Raw genomic sequence first — 15,822 nt, forward strand, 5'->3', positions numbered from 1 at the left:
AAATGAAAAAAAAAAAAAAAAACAGAATTCAAACACTTTATCTTTTTGAGACACTTGGGTTACTTTCCCACTTGAATAGTCTTGTGGACTCTGTTTGAATGGAGAAATAATGATAGGATTTTTCACACCTTCCGTTGGTTTAGTTTGCTTTCACACATGTTGCTCACTGGAGCGAACCCAAGACTAAAGCAGACCAAAACACCTGAAATCAAAAACTACAGTTTTAACATCTGCTCATGTAGTAATGTGGAAACAAGTTTTGGCCAGGAAAGAAAAAGATTAAACTTGAATTAGAAAAGAAAATACATGATCATAATAAGTATCTTTAATGAGAAGTAATTGGTGATTTATTAACAGTATTCAAATTTTCCAAAATCATGTTTTTATGGGTTTTATGAGCTGGAACCCCAACATCTTGAAATCAATTAAACGGTGGGCCTTGAATCTATATTCTATGAAAGTTTAAGTTTTTAAAAGGAATTATGGAAATGAATCCACTTTTTAATGATATTCTAATTTTTGAGAAATTTTCTGTATTTGGTTAGTGAGTAGTTTTACCCCTACAAACATGTATTTATCAAATATTTTAAAAATGTATGCTTCCTTCCTTGATTTTTTGTATTGCTCTGCTAAATTGGACATAACTAACACAATCTCTCTCTCATTGGTCAATATAACAAATACTTTACATTAAAATTAAAACTATGAAGAAATAGTGGAGGTTCATGTCAGACTTGTGAGTAGTTGGCCACTTTCTGAAAAGAGTTTGGAAAAAAATTGGATCATAAAGTTTGTAGTTTACAAAAATGTGCTACACTTGTAAAAAATAGCCATAAAATATACAAATGTATTCCCTAATTATCAAAAGAATTCCAAATCAAACTACATTTGCAGTCTTACCTTTAATTTGATTCCGATTCAAAGAAATGTTTCCAGAATTTGACTTGTTTTTGCAAACTTTATGATCCACTCTGATCATTATTTTAGGTATTTTAAAAGCGTCCTCTGTTTTTTTTTTTTTACTTTTCAATCCGAATATGCAGAATTTAGTCCAAAAAAAGAAAAGAAAAAGAAAAATCTGTATCATTTTTGAGGACATAGTTCCTGCAGAGAGGCAATAGTTGGTTGCTTTTCTTGGTACAGAACCTCCCCGTTGCTGAGAGCTCTCTGTTTACGTGGAGCAGGGAGCTTGTGGCCCGCCCAGCATATTTTGTACGTCACAAATTAGCTCTTTTTCAAAGTGGCTTTTTTTGCATCTCCTCTTGATCTACAACAGTTTGAATTAAAAAATGCTGAGATGCAATTTAATATTTAATTTTCTTTATATATTCCCTCCATCACAAGAAAAATCCAGCAAGAGCATGCTAAAACCACAATTTTCCTCAAAGCAGGACTTTAAATCTTTATAGTTCCATTATTAAAATGATAAATTGTCATTTAGTGAAGGAAACTTCTATTTATTGACTCCTGTTCATGTGGGCCAAAAACTGAGCAGGGGACTTTGAAAATTGTGAAGACTCTACTCTTTGTTCCTCCTCACCTTTCTCCCTTTCATCTGCCTCTTTCTTCCTTCTTCTCCTGACAGCCTTCAAACAGCTGGAAACGGCGCCGTTCAGTGTGTGTGCAGCACGGATGTATGTTAGACGGCAACATTCTGCGTTGTTCTGCTCTTAATAGGCTATTACACACCATAATACCCCCCAACATCCTCTCACATGTAGTTTTCAACACAGTAACAGGCACTTCCTTAGAAGACCAAAAAAACAAACCTCAACAAATCTGCCAACACACACCCTGAAGATGGTTTTTAACAAGTGAGAGTTTAGGAAGTGAGGAATGAAACACCTCAACCCAACGCGCACGCTGTTCATTCAAACAGACTCCCTCTCACACTCAATCACACATGCTATTAAATTTTGTAATGCCTTGAGCCACGCTGACAGGGGGAGTGTATGCCATGAGTGAGTTGAGCTCCATGGGGAATAAACTGATTAAGTGTATCTGTGACAGACCCAATCCCTGCTTAGTGACTGCTGAGGGGAGGGGGGAATGAGAGGATGTAAAACATTAAAACATCTCCACAAAGTTATTTTTTTATTTCTGATGGACTAAATTCTGAAAAAGGAAACTGTATTCTATCCAGCAGAAGTGTGTGCTTTTGTTTATTTCTTTCTCTTTATCCTGTTATTCCCTAAATTCAGTTTTTGTTATGTCTAAGTTAATATAAAAAACAGTTTTTTATTTAATTGTTGCATCAGGCCCCAAAGGCCATGCTACACTCCTGCTGTGTAAGATTTGCACATATTGCACAGATGAAAACTGGTCATATGTGGAAAAAACTTGTGGTTTTCACATATAATATTTTGTAGATGTATCACAAATGAACCACTTTAAAACCACGGAAGAAGTACGATTATATCCTGCAAAGGACATGTGCTTCATTGAATGTTTTCACCTTGACACTGGGCAGAATCACATTTTGTCAGCACCATGGACAGCACCGCTGTGGGCCCTCGTGATGCTTTGTTTTAATTAAAAAGTCTAATTCCCCTGATCCCCACTAGTTCAAGTGAGCTGCTAGACACAAGCTGAGGTAGCCCACTGAGGGACCCCTGCGAGACTGGCCCCCAGGGTGGATCATTTTTGTATATCAGTCAGTGGAAGGCAGCAGCTTGATAATTGACTGATAGGAGGGTCTCCAAGATCCCCAAAGTTGTCTGATGATCAGCCGATTTCAGACTGCTACCCTTCAGCCACCCTCCTGCCCCTGTGGTCCCTCCCACTGCCACCGTCCAATGGTTAGAAATTGTATGGTACCGCACAGACACTTGACAAGGGCTGCTGACATGGGCCGGGGGCCCAGCGATGACCAGACGCCACTGTGGGTCCAAATGGGAAGATGACATTGATAGCACCACAGAAGAATATAAAGAAGAAAGACCATGGTGCTTTCTTTGGAGGCTTGTTGTCTAAACATTTGTAAATAGACAAGTTGGAAATGACCAGTGGTGCAGATTGGTCTGCTTTTTATATATCCTGGGCTACCAGTGGTGCTTGATATGGACGGCTGCCATCCGGAGATATTTACACGCCATTTTTAGCTTGTGGCAGCTAATCTGGAAGATTCCACCGATGCCTCCCCATGGCGCGGTGGCAGTTGTATTAGTGACCATAGCACTAATAAGACAAAAAGTTCTCAGAGTGCTCTGATTTTAACCCTCGTGCTATCCTAGGCATGTTTACATTAAAAGTGGGGTCATCTGGACCCCACAAAACAGCGCACTGAACTTTTACTCAAGGATATTTTATCTTCACTGGTGTCTGTGGACCAAGCTTCTCTTAACAAGCGGATCTGGAGGGCCGGATTCAGCCCTCCAGGTAAATGTATCCAGCCCTCCAGATCCTTTTATTTTATTGTTATTAATGGCTCAATGTTATCTTTGGCTTATTTTTTAACTTGTATAATTTTGACAAAATATATTTTTATTAAGAGTAAAATATTGAAAATTATTCAAAGTTTTGAGTTGATTTATTCTGGAATAATATTCCTGCCTTTTTATCACTCATAATTGTGTAAAAAAGTTATGGTTTCAAAGTTTTAAAAAGTGGCATTCTGGTAGCTTTTTGGACTATTTTGGCATTTACCGATACTAAGAATTTTTTAGGCTATTTTGAAGTTTAGCTATAATATTTCAGCTACATACTTGCTGTTTTGGCTAATTTAGTCTTTTTGTTTGTTTTTTTTAGGCTATTTTGAAGCTTAGCTTTTTTTAAGCTACATGCTAGCTGTTTTGACTAATCTAATTTTTTAAGCTAATATTTTAGCTGGCTATCAGCTTCAGCTTTTTCAGCTATTAGCTTCAGTGATTTTAGCTATCAACTTCAGCATCTTCAGCTATATATACATCTCATAATTATGTTAAAAAGTTACGGTTTTAAAGTTTTAAAAATCTTGTTTTAGTGTGTTCAATGAATGTTTATCCTGTTCGGCCCACGACCTAAGGCGTGTTTTGGATTTTGGCCCCCTGTGCGATTGAGCTTGACACCCCTGATATAGAGCAAATATAAATTAAAACAACTTAAAACCTTGTAAAATGTCTTGTATGACTAAAAACAAGGTTTTAATTATTTGCAATGTGGAGGGGTTTTACCACATGCACAGCCCATGTGTCCAGCATTCACATAGGGTCAATAAGTAGCCAGTTAACACACCTTACTAACAAGTGTGGCATAAGGGCAACGTTAGTGCATGCAACTTACAAAAACATTACAAATACCTCACAATACACTCATACACGTTCCTTAAATTATGAGCCTCAAGGAAACAGCTAGAAACTCTGTGCTTAAATAGGTGGGATGTGATTCTTAATGTTTTAGAACAAAATGTTTGGATCTAAAAGGTTCTGATCCTGAAACTAGTTTTTGTCATTACACATGAGAAAATGCTAAACTGCTTTTAAGTGCTGTCACTGAGTAAAAGCCACCACTGCAGCTTTAAATCTGGTCTCCTGCTCCTAATTCTGGTTTATTATGTTGTCTTGCTGTCAGAGGTTCATGTCATTTAACCATGCTCTGACCTTTGATCTTGGAGAGAGACCGAACTGGGCTCCTTCTGTCTGTAATGGAGTCATTGGGCTGTGGTGGCTCCGGCACATTAGTGTGTGGCGTTTGTATGCAGGCACCAGCACACACGATCCGATCTGATGTCGGAAAATTGCAGCTCTCTGCTGGATTCGGCTGCCCTGGCTAACCTGTCCAAGATAAAAACAATTTTGTTTGGCCTTTTGTGGACCCCTCCAGTTAACAAGTTCTCCCCAACAAAACTTCTTTTTTTTACAGTTGCTGGCGGGGTAGTGACACAATTTTCAAAGAAGATGTTACACACAAAAAAAAGGCAAACAAACAGAGAGAGGGAGAAAACAGAGTCAACGCTGAATGCAGAAGAAGGCAGGAAAGGAGAGGGAGGAGCTGCAAGGTTATGGAGACTGAGCCAAACAGTGGAGCTCATTAATGAGTAATGGATTTGTGATACTTTGCCCTTGGATGCCACAGTTTCTCATGACTTTGTTGTTACTCCAATCTGGTGTCACAGATGCCAGCATGAGACTGAGGCTGTATGTCCTGCATCTCGATTAAGATCTCTGACAGTTAAAGATCCACTTACACATTTGTGCTGTTTAGAGAATCCGAATTGTGTCAGCTTTATTTAAAAGTCCGATTTTGTGGGTTAATCACGCTAGGAAATGAGACCAGTAGAGTGTGTGCTTGTGGTTTGACTCCAAAACCTCTGTCAGTTTTTTTTTTTGCTCAGGCACATATACATACATTCATACGTACATAGCGCTAATTAAAGGGAAATCTTCTATTCTCTTTGTCTTCCTTGCTTACTCTTACACACAGGAACACACTGTCAGCCTCTTCAAACCTGTGGCCTGTGTCCAGATCTGAAATGTTTGCGTGCCAGTACCTCCTGCCATTGCAGCCCAATTAGAAGCTCCCCTCCTTGGGCAAAAACCAGCAGAAAGAGGCCTCCCCCTCCCTGCAGCTTCATGCCAGTGGCTCTCTTGTTATGACAGCCTCTCACACTCTTTTTGTGTAATTACTGCTGTCTGAAGGAGTCAGACAGTATGGGGTAAGAAAGCAAGAGAGAAGGAAGGAAAAAGGAGCAGGGGGGGGAGGCAGCCATGGTGGACAGAGAAAAAAGTATGGAAAGGAGGAAAAAGCCCGGAAGGCAGGCGCAAAAAAAGGAAGTGAAGAGTAAAAAAGAAGTGTGGAGACATATGGCGTGCAGCCCCCTGTTGTGTTTGTTTTTGCAGGTTGTGAGCATGTGAGTGAGTTACAAAGTGAGTGTAAGTAAGATGATGGCAGATGACAGGAACCTGTAGAGTAGAGTCAGACTGCCGTCATTGTGGCCACTCAGCTAGACTCAGTGTGACTCAGATGGATTCTACATAGAATAATTGTCATGGGGATCCAGAAAATCATCAACAGTGAGGGTGTTCATGGAAAAAAAACAGTTTTACAATAAAAATCAAAAAAGATCAGACCTGAATCTTTGTCATTTCACCCTTCCACGGTGTTTGTAAGAGTTTTGGTCGCAAAATCACAATGTCGTAAAGAACTGCAAAGTTTTGTCTTCACAGATATTGCAAGACATAGTGTCAGAGTGCAATACTTTTTTCTTGTCGGTCTGCTGCTAAAAAACTCAAATCAGAAACAATTTTTTCAAACACCTACTACACATATATGTTTAATTCTCTTCTCACCCTCCACAGGCGGCTTCTCACCAAAGCTCGGGTCTTCTTTCAGAGCTTAAGGAGTATATTCGCTGTTCTAGTACTGCACTCTCTGGACTGAGATTTCTGAAGTTTTTTCCAGGGATCTGTTGTAGCCACTCCTTCACTTTAGGGGTTACTGTCACAGATGGTAGGTGAGGAAAGACCCCGAAATCCAATAACTCAGGAATGAGAGTTTAAAGAGTTTGAACCTGACTCCACCCACATCCAAAATGTGAAAATCCAGTCAGTAGGGCGGGGCTGGGGAAAAGAACTGTTATCATTACTGGAGCTGTGGATCATGATGTCAGACGTCTGACCAATCTAAAAATTCAACTGTAATACCTTGATTCAACCTGTAGGGGGCACAGACAGTTTTTGACTATATTTTCAAGAATTAAACATTTTTATTTTAATTTACAACAACAAACAGCTCTTTTAAAACCCAATTTATAGGGGTCAACAGCCAAAACAAGTTGCTTTAGGGTTTGGTTACCCTTTTAGCAGTTAATTTGACCGGCAGAAAAGTCCTCCTAGCAGTAGAGGGCGTCCAAGAGTTCTCTGGGATAGAGTCAGAGTCAAACGCCAATGAAAATCCACAACACAAAAGCGGAGGGAAACTCAACGCTTTATCCAAACATCCAAAAATCCAAAAGAGGAGTTCAAATAATCTACATGAAAATAGGATCAGTTTCACCAGGGCGGGGAGAAATCCAGAGGGGCAGGCAGAAAGACTCGCTTATAGACATTAAAATAAAAAGTTTATAAAGCTTGAGCAGATCAGGGTAGATTTACAGAGAAGTGTCCCTACGTTATTGATTAGTGACATTGATATGTTTTGTTGTTCTTTTTTGACATTTAGAGATGAAGTTTCATGACTTTTATGTCCGTTTTATTTCTCCTCTTTCATGCCCCTGCTCATTTACATCATCAATCAGCATTTCAGATATAAGATTTCCCTTTTTTCTTTTCTCTTCTGCCCTGTTTTACCCAAGTTTAATCACCTTGTGTCCATTCTTTTTCTTCATCCCCTCTTTTTTTTTGTTCACCTCTACCTGTTTTCTTTAAAAGTCTGTTCTGTTGGTGAGAGATAATCAGCCTTAATCCTGCCTCCCACCTCAGCTCTCACCTGCTGTTGCCATGTCACCACTAAGCTAAATTGCTGCCTCCCATTACGTGTAATCACTCTCATATGCACCCTGATATTACAGACAGCTATATTAGAGCCCTGAACAAAATAATTGAGATCGAAGGGACAAAGAGAGCGGCTGATTTCAACTTAGTGACTTTGACATTGAGGGTCGAGTGTAAGGAGTCAAGCTTAAACAAAGGCTAGGGATATTATCTGAAAATTAGAGTGAAATCACAATTTCTTTGTAATTTCACTTGATAGATTATGTACTCACAACTCTAGTATTTTATTACCTTTTCATGACTTTAAGTCTGCAAAATGAGCTTAAAAAATTGCCATTGACCTTTTCTTTATTTCTTCTTTTTTGTGCCTTTTGAAGAAAAAGGGTTTAAATTAAGGCATATTTGGAATAACTATTGAAAATGGAGTCTGACACAAACCAACCGTCTCTGTGTAGGTGAGAGGCAGAGTCAAACTTTATTTTTTTTAAGTTTCTTTTCTGTGGTATCTTAACCCTGACATATCCACAATATCCTTGCTTGTCATCAGCAGCGCCGAGTTCTTTTGTGTGAATCTGTCAGTATTCAGTTTATCTCAAAGGAAGCTGCTCTGGGACCAAGTGAAGTGACAAAAAAGAATTCAATTTAAAGAGCTTTAAATAAAACCACACTCAAGCAAATCATGTCAGCCCAGGCTCCTTCAGGTGTTTTTTTTTTTTTTTTTAATATGATTCTGAGTTCCAGTGTGAAGGATGAACTAGTTTTGTTTTCTAGATTAAAATGACTTTAGGTGACAGACATAGCTCTCTTCTTTGGCATCGGGAAACTGCTAACAAAAGGTGAAGTGTTTTCAACTGAAAGCACACTGTAAAACCGAGATAAAAGTCGTAAATCAAAAGTACTTCACTGGGTTGATTCAGCTTTACACACAAGGATATTTTCTAAACATTGAGCATGTGAAAATGTGTGTTTAATTCTCATCATTCTGCCTCCCTGTAGTTAGTTTCCCTCCCGCTCAGTTAGCTTTTCCGATCTGTGGGTAAATGTAACTTTAGGCCTGGTGTATTTTTCTGCTATCTGATCCCACAGACGATCACACCAGAGTCCGGCTGCAGCTGCTGGATGGAGACCCCCACTCTGACTACATCAATGCCAACTACATTGACGTGAGTAAACACACTAGTGCTGTCATTCAATTCAATTTTTGCGGTTAATTAATCATGACTTTTAATTGATGAATCTAAAAAATCTACTTTTAATTGAACCTAATAATTGCCGTGGAAAGCTTTATTTTGAGATATTTTCATTTAAATATGTGACATTGTGGTATAGTAAAAAATCAAAGTACAACAAAAAAAGTTTTCTTGTTATAATTGACTTCAGATCTTTACTTTTAAACCACCATGGGTATTTTTTGATATTGAAAATTTAAGAAAGGAAAAAAAAATACTAACTTTGAACAAACCAGGCTTTTATGCTCAACCTTTATCTTTACAGAAAAACAAGTTGACAATAAGGGTGACGCTGTGCATTTATATACATAAAAAAAAGTATAGTAAAGAATAAAGATGGCAAAATATAGCAGATTTCTAAATGTCCCTGTGGACAACTGAAAGAACAACCTTTAATTGTAGAAGTGTTAGAAAGAGGAAGAATAATGATTAAAAACCCTCGATTGAGAGATGCTGGGACGTGTCAGTAATTTGAATTGTAAAAGATCCAAGACCTAAATGTGCAAAAAAGCTCCCATATGTTCATGTAAAAAATAGACTGAGGTTCAGTTCTGTTTTGCCAAGTGAAAAAGAAGTGGAGGAATCAGCAGTCTGAAGATTTATTTTATTGCAAACAACTGCTTTTCCAAAGTTTTGTTTCTTCTGCATGGAAACCTGCAGCTCAGAGGGCAAAAAAGATAAAAAAAAAATTCTGGGAGTAAATTGCATCTTCTTTGAGGAACCTGAAGCTTGATGAGAACTTTCAACAGATTCCAAGAACTCCCTTCAAAATCCTTAACATGTGGACAATTTTAATGAGAACGCCACCGTCAGCTTTCGATAACCCGACAATAAAAAGGAAAATTTTAAAGGAAAGACAGCTCAAAAGTGCAACTACATTTTTGCAAAGGGACAATAATTGAGGAAGCTACAGTTCAGCTCTGCTTGACTCGCTGCTGCTCTATTAAATATTGAATCTAGTAATAAAGATAATGAATAAATAATATTTGCAAGTTTTTTTTTTAAGAAATTAGTGAAAACATTTATATTTAAACGTCTTTAATAAGTCTGGTGTAGTCATAATCTTATGAATATTGTCAGATGTTTTTTATTAATAAGATTATACCCTATTTGTTAGAAGGTCAACTTTGTTTTGCGTTAGTACACTCTAAAGAGAATATAATTTTTTTAATAAAATTTGCTTTGTCTTGTTTCTTACAAATAAAATGAGAGTTGGAAATTTAAAATACCAACATTTTATTTGCCTGAAATAAAGACCCGTCCTCATTGAGTTCAATAAAATTGATAAATTAATTCATACCAGCAAGGACTCAAAATAGATTGGAACTTGACAAGGAGAACATAATGTGGTTAGCAGACATGTCTTGTTTAATATGCTCCATAGATATGACTTTTTTAATTTGGTGTGTATTTGAAAAGATGACCTTGAATTACGCTCTAGAGAACATTGAAGTGAGCGTAAACAGAAAAAAAATGTAAAAAAAAACATGGAGCGTAATACTGACGTAGTTAATAAGACTAAGGGTAGAAATATCTCTTTAATCAGTTCAGCAGTTTCTGTTAATTTTTTTTTTATTCTAAGTGATTTTTTTAATAGTTTTTCTGTCTTTTTACCCCCTTTCTTGCTGTATTTTAGTTTTGTCAAGGATTTGACACTTTTTATTGTTTTTGGTTTTATACTTAGTTTGTCATAAAAACCATTCTTCTTTCATTTTGGGTTATTTGGTTCTTTCAATTACATTTAAAGCTTTGACGCCTATTGATGCAAATATGCATCCAACCACTTGTGCTCTAAACTTACTTTCATTTAACATCTACTTGAGAAAAAATACATTTTTTTTATCCAGGCATCTAGGGCTTAAATGACATTTCCATTCAGATTAAGGGGAAATAATGTCAAATATAAAAAGACAGAGGTTATTAATTTTGGAAGCAAACAAAGAAATCCACAGATATGGAGGTCAATCTTGGGTTGTTTTAATAAATAACTTCTGTAAATGATTACAACAATGTAAAATGATGGCTGCTAACAGAGAGCGGGGGAAACGACAACTATGTTGATGGATTGGTTTACATTTTTGCTACTAATTTTGAAATTTACGGCAAAAAAGACTCAAGCAAGACGTTTAAACGAGAGTAAGCAGAGGTTCCAAAATCTATAAAAAGGAAATTAGCACAGAAAGTAAGAAAAGTTTCCATTTCTGAGGCCAAAATATAAACAATGAAAAATGGAAAAAGAGCAGGGGGGATGACTTTTAATGCTTGGTTTTCTGACTCGCAGGGGTACCATCGACCCAGACATTACATCGCCACACAAGGTAATTAAACTGATGTAATAGGTGTGCATGAGAAGTGCATGTGTTGCACTACATTTGTGGAGACATAAACGTGTGCCTCTGAGTGTGTGTGTGTGCTTGCAGCCCCCACCTGGTAAATGGCGGCCTTTCGGTCTGGAAAGCTATTACCTCAGTCTCCTAAATCTTAACTCCTGTTTAAAATCCTCCTGACAAATTTAAGACCCTATTACCCAAAACCCCCAAAACTAATACCTGAGATGGATTGTGTGTGACTGCATGGGTGTGAGCTTGTGTGGAAACACATGTGTGCGCATTGTGCATCTGTTCATTTGTGCAACAAGTTGTAGCGACTGGAGTCATTAGTAAGGGCGTTTCTTAGTGACATAGGGATGAGTGTTCACACCCGTGTTCACTCACTCCCTATGTGCACACTGAAGTCCTTAAACCTCTGATTTATGCGTGCTGGTGTGTCTTTCAGGGCCCATGCAGGAGACAGTGAGGGATTTCTGGAGGATGGTTTGGCAGGAGAACACGGCCTCAATCGTCATGGTTACAAATCTGGTGGAAGTGGGAAGGGTGAGTTCATCATGTTATACAATCTGTGTGTGAGTGCTGAAATAAATGTATTTGATTCTCTTCACCTTTATAGCTTTTGTTCTTCATGAAAAAAGGTCCACTCTGCTTTCCAATACTTTCAGTTGTGAAGTTACATGGATCCCTTTTGTTTTTTGTGTTAATTACCTTTTTTTTTCTCTTCTTTTTTAAATGTGTTTTTTAGGAGCATAAAGGTAAAAAAGCTAAAAAAAAGCAAAGCAAATAAATTTAAATGTTAAAAAAGTAATTATTATGTGATGTAAATGATTGATAATGATGTTTGTTCACCTTTTCCATTGGAATCTATTTGGCACAGCACTATTGCCCAACACAAGATACAGTTTTTCTTGAAGCTTCTGCCTCTCAAAGGTTCAGTGATTGCTCAGTCAACTCATTACTACTGTTTGGGCAATAAACCATTCTGCTTTCCCTCTTCTTCAAAACTCAAAACATCCTCATCCAATCAGTGATGTCCCATAACCTTTAACAGCTTCTTATATTTCTTTCCTTTTTTAACATTTCATTTCGATTTCTGGAAAATTACTTGTTTTCCTCTTTTTGTACTTTAGTTCCTAGAATGCTTTTATTTCTACAATGTAATTTGGTTTTGTTTTGTTTTTTGTTTTTTTTTATTTGCTGTTGTTGTGATCTTTAATATGTTTTTGCGTTGAGTGATTTGTTTATGTGATTTTCACTTTAGGGCCATTGTACTTTCAAATCTCTAATTTTGTTAACTGTGCATTAAAGGCCCATTTTAGAGTAAACAATATTCATAAATTTAATATTATATTACCTTTGACACACTGAAAGATACAATTTTCATCAACTCTTTTCCTTCCTGGAAGTAACGCGTCTCGATCTCTGAGGCTCCGCCTTTCTCTCCTTGGTGGTAACATGCATTTCATGACTTTATCCCAGAGCCAACCTTGGCAGCATGTCAGCATTTTGCTCTTTACCTCTTTGGAGAAAGTGTGTGTTAACCTGGGGGCGGGGCTAGGAGCGCAGACGCTTCCTGGAAGGGGCTGTTCTGACTTGGACCTGCTTGATTTCATGGATTGGGTGAATGCTCAGAGATGTGTGAATGGATGATACCACTTTGGGGTCGATTTTTGTGATGAATTAACATCATAATACACTTAAAGGCTCAAAAAACTTGATTTTGAAGATGATGTAGGCCTCATGAAAGGCCTTGTACAGACTTTTTTTTTTAAAGTTTAATTTCCCCCAGTTGATGAAGACCAGTGCATCTAAATTTGCTGCTTGCGTGATCTGATCTCTCACAGGTGAAGTGTGTTCGCTATTGGCCCGACGAGACCGAGGTGTACGGAGACATCAAAGTGACACTGATAGAAACCGAACCCCTAGCAGAGTATGTTATCCGAACCTTTACAGTCCAAAAGGTAAGCATAGACATATCTTTTTGAGACATTATTGTTTATCCGTTGTTTTAATTACTACAATGTCTGTTCAAGATCAATTTGAAGGTTTTCTTCCCTTTCTTGTGAGGCTGCAGCATCACAAAGTGATTTCCTAGATAAATACTCTAACTGCTGCTCACACTGATGCAGCGGCTGATCCATTTGTTGCAGCATTTATGCAGGATTTTAATCTGATGTCATTATTTCCATGGAAATGTGCTGTGACTTTGGTGGACAGATTACTTCCCACAAGGCGTCAGACGGGATCTAACCCTCTAAAATTCTCTTGAGCTGCATATTTACCGTCACAGCTCAGTACTTAGCATACATTTTCTGAACCACAAACCTGGATTGTGACTGTAGCTGATTGGAGGTCAGGAAGGCCTAAAATAGAGCTGAATGCATAATCACGAGGAAACACACTGGAATTTGGGCAGAAAAAGATGAATAAATTGAAGTGTTTTCTACTATTGTTGTCACACGTTTCTCAGAAAGGCTGAGAATGAATAAACAGTAAGACGCATCTTGACAAAACAAAAGGAAAAACCTCCCATCCAAATCTCTGATGTTTCCATCACACAATTGTTTTTCATGCTTTTGTCTTTTTTGTCTATTTTCTAGAATTAAAATCCGTATTTAGCTTAAAATGTCCATCCTTTTTGCTGTACCTCAAAATTTAAATATATATTTTCTTTAAATGGACACAAACACACCCCCGGATCCTTCAGTCATGCAGAAAGCAAGCCGGGTTTGAACCGAGTTGAAGCGCTTCAGCAGGAGATGTTTCTGTAGCTGTCGCAACTCGTTTCAAATGATTGCAGTTTCTTACAAAATACAAGAAATGTGTTTCTTTCTGGAGTTGTGACATGTTTCTTTGGTGTTTTCTGTACCTCACCCCATCCCAAGTTTCCTCCCCCTACACTTGTGTGAAGGCAGCTTAGCAAATGACAAGCCCTCATCTCCCCGCTGTCAGTGCATTTAGCGAACCATTAATCCATAGCACCTCGGCATGCGCGCACAAGTGCTCAGTGTAACATTCAAAGGGAAGCTGACTTCAAAACGCTGGCATATATTCCGAAAAACCTTTATGCATACACACAGCAGACAGCTTCGGAGTCCTCCTTCTTTGAACTGCAGAAGCTTCTGTGATCCAAAAAAAAAAAAACAAGAGAAAGCAGGACGTCATGGCAGGGAGAGTTTACGGGGTCTGCACTGCAATTAATAGCTTCAGTTGCAGTGAATAATGAGAACAGGATCCTAATGAAAACATTTAGTAATGGCACATCCAAGGAGATTAACTGAGCACTGCATAAGAGAGGCTGACAGAGGCTCAAAGACAGAAAAAATATGCAAATGTGTCTGCAAGAGAGACAGAGAGAGCGGGAGAAATGCAGGATGAAAAGACAGGAAGATCACAAAAGGTAGTTTATATTTGAGTGTCAGAATCAGTCACAAATAGAAGCTGTGGGTGAGATAAACACATTTCTGTTCTGCTGCATGCTAAACATTCGTTTCAAAGCATCGATTTATCTGTGAAAGTAGAAATTCTGCAAAACATGGCGTATAGGTAGAGGCGATTGCAACATTAGTTTCACCTGATCCTTTGTTGCTAGTGCAATGCTGGAAACAGCAACGAGAAGTACGAGACAAGAGTTGGCTTGTCAGTCAGAATATAGGAACTCCCTGCTGCTGGTCACAAGGAGGAGTATTACCTGTAGGCATAATCTGAAGGCATTCTGAAGTTCAGTATTATAAAAAAAGCTTAAAAATGAAAGACTTTCCTGTTCCAATGATTAGATATTAAAAAAAAAAATAAAAAAACACATTTGATTTTTTCATTTAAAATATGACAACAAGGACGTCTTAAACCATGGGACAAAGTGCAAAAAAAGGTGAGACAGAAAAAGTTAGCAAAAAAAAGATTAATTGTTTTATTGCTTTACATTTGCCACTGTTTATGTTGTCAACTTTTAAACAATTTCAAGTATTTTTCTTTTATTTTGTAAAATATTTAAATTAAAATAAATGTTTTTTTTTTTTTTTATTATAATGGATTTATTTAAGTAGGCTAATCAAAACAAAAAAGCACACAAATGAGACACACACACATATATATACACATATATATATAACTATACAAGATATATTAAACTTAAGATGATTAGTTATTACTTTATTTGAAAATTAAAAGTAAAAGAGATCATACACATCTACATATATTTCCTACAATCATGTAAATGATACCATTATAGCTACTCTTAATCAATAATTTTATTTATACAGGTTAAGACATATTTGATCCATGAAATGAAAAAAAAAAAAAGTTTAACTGAAACATATTCAATCCCACCCTATTATGCCTCACTCAATTATTGTACTTCCTTTTTTACTTATATATCAAATTATAGTTTGCGACTTCAAACGTTAAATTATTCCAGAAATCATTATACAAATTACTGGTCAAGTATTAAAATAGAGTGCTTTATAATTGCCTTAAAAAAGGCTACAATATTCCAAAAGATGTTATTACTTATCACAGTTCAAGTATTAAAAAATGCTTGTAACAAAGTGGAGTGCTTAATGATTGTGATTAGTAAAAAATAGTTGCATTAATTATCATTAAAAAGAGTTCCTTTTTTAAATAGTATTTTTTTTTTTATTTCTTTTGATTTTGTTCGCTTCTTTTTTGTTAATTTTACCTGTTGCTGTCCCATGTGACATTACTGAAAAGCTTGTTCATTTTCCTTTTAAATCGTTGTAAAGGTTGTAAAAGTTACCAGTATTTGCTAAACAAGCAGCAGTTTTTCAAAAGCTTAGCTGCTGGTCTTAGACATGCATCTTTCCTGTTAATTTGACATCTTTAAAAATGTTTTTT

General features: G+C 37.1%; 1 protein-coding gene across 12 annotated transcripts in view; it reads left to right on the forward strand.

Moving 5' to 3' along the window:
• ptprt (protein tyrosine phosphatase receptor type T) overlaps nucleotides 1-15,822 on the forward strand; it is a 304,805-nt gene that overhangs the window by 261,606 nt on the left and 27,377 nt on the right. For 9 of the 12 annotated variants that reach the window (XM_024269996.2, XM_024269998.2, XM_024269999.2 and 6 more), the window contains 4 exons: nucleotides 8,487-8,572; nucleotides 10,920-10,956; nucleotides 11,414-11,511; nucleotides 12,813-12,929. In XM_024269996.2, coding sequence (XP_024125764.1) covers nucleotides 8,487-8,572; nucleotides 10,920-10,956; nucleotides 11,414-11,511; nucleotides 12,813-12,929 — 338 coding nt within the window. The remainder of the gene's footprint in view (nucleotides 1-8,486; nucleotides 8,573-10,919; nucleotides 10,957-11,413; nucleotides 11,512-12,812; nucleotides 12,930-15,822) is intronic. The other 3 variants (XM_024270001.2, XM_024270007.2, XM_024270009.2) reach the window with 1 other exon arrangement.

The sequence above is a fragment of the Oryzias melastigma genome, linkage group LG5 (assembly GCF_002922805.2).
Source record: "Oryzias melastigma strain HK-1 linkage group LG5, ASM292280v2, whole genome shotgun sequence".
NCBI lineage: Eukaryota > Metazoa > Chordata > Actinopteri > Beloniformes > Adrianichthyidae > Oryzias > Oryzias melastigma.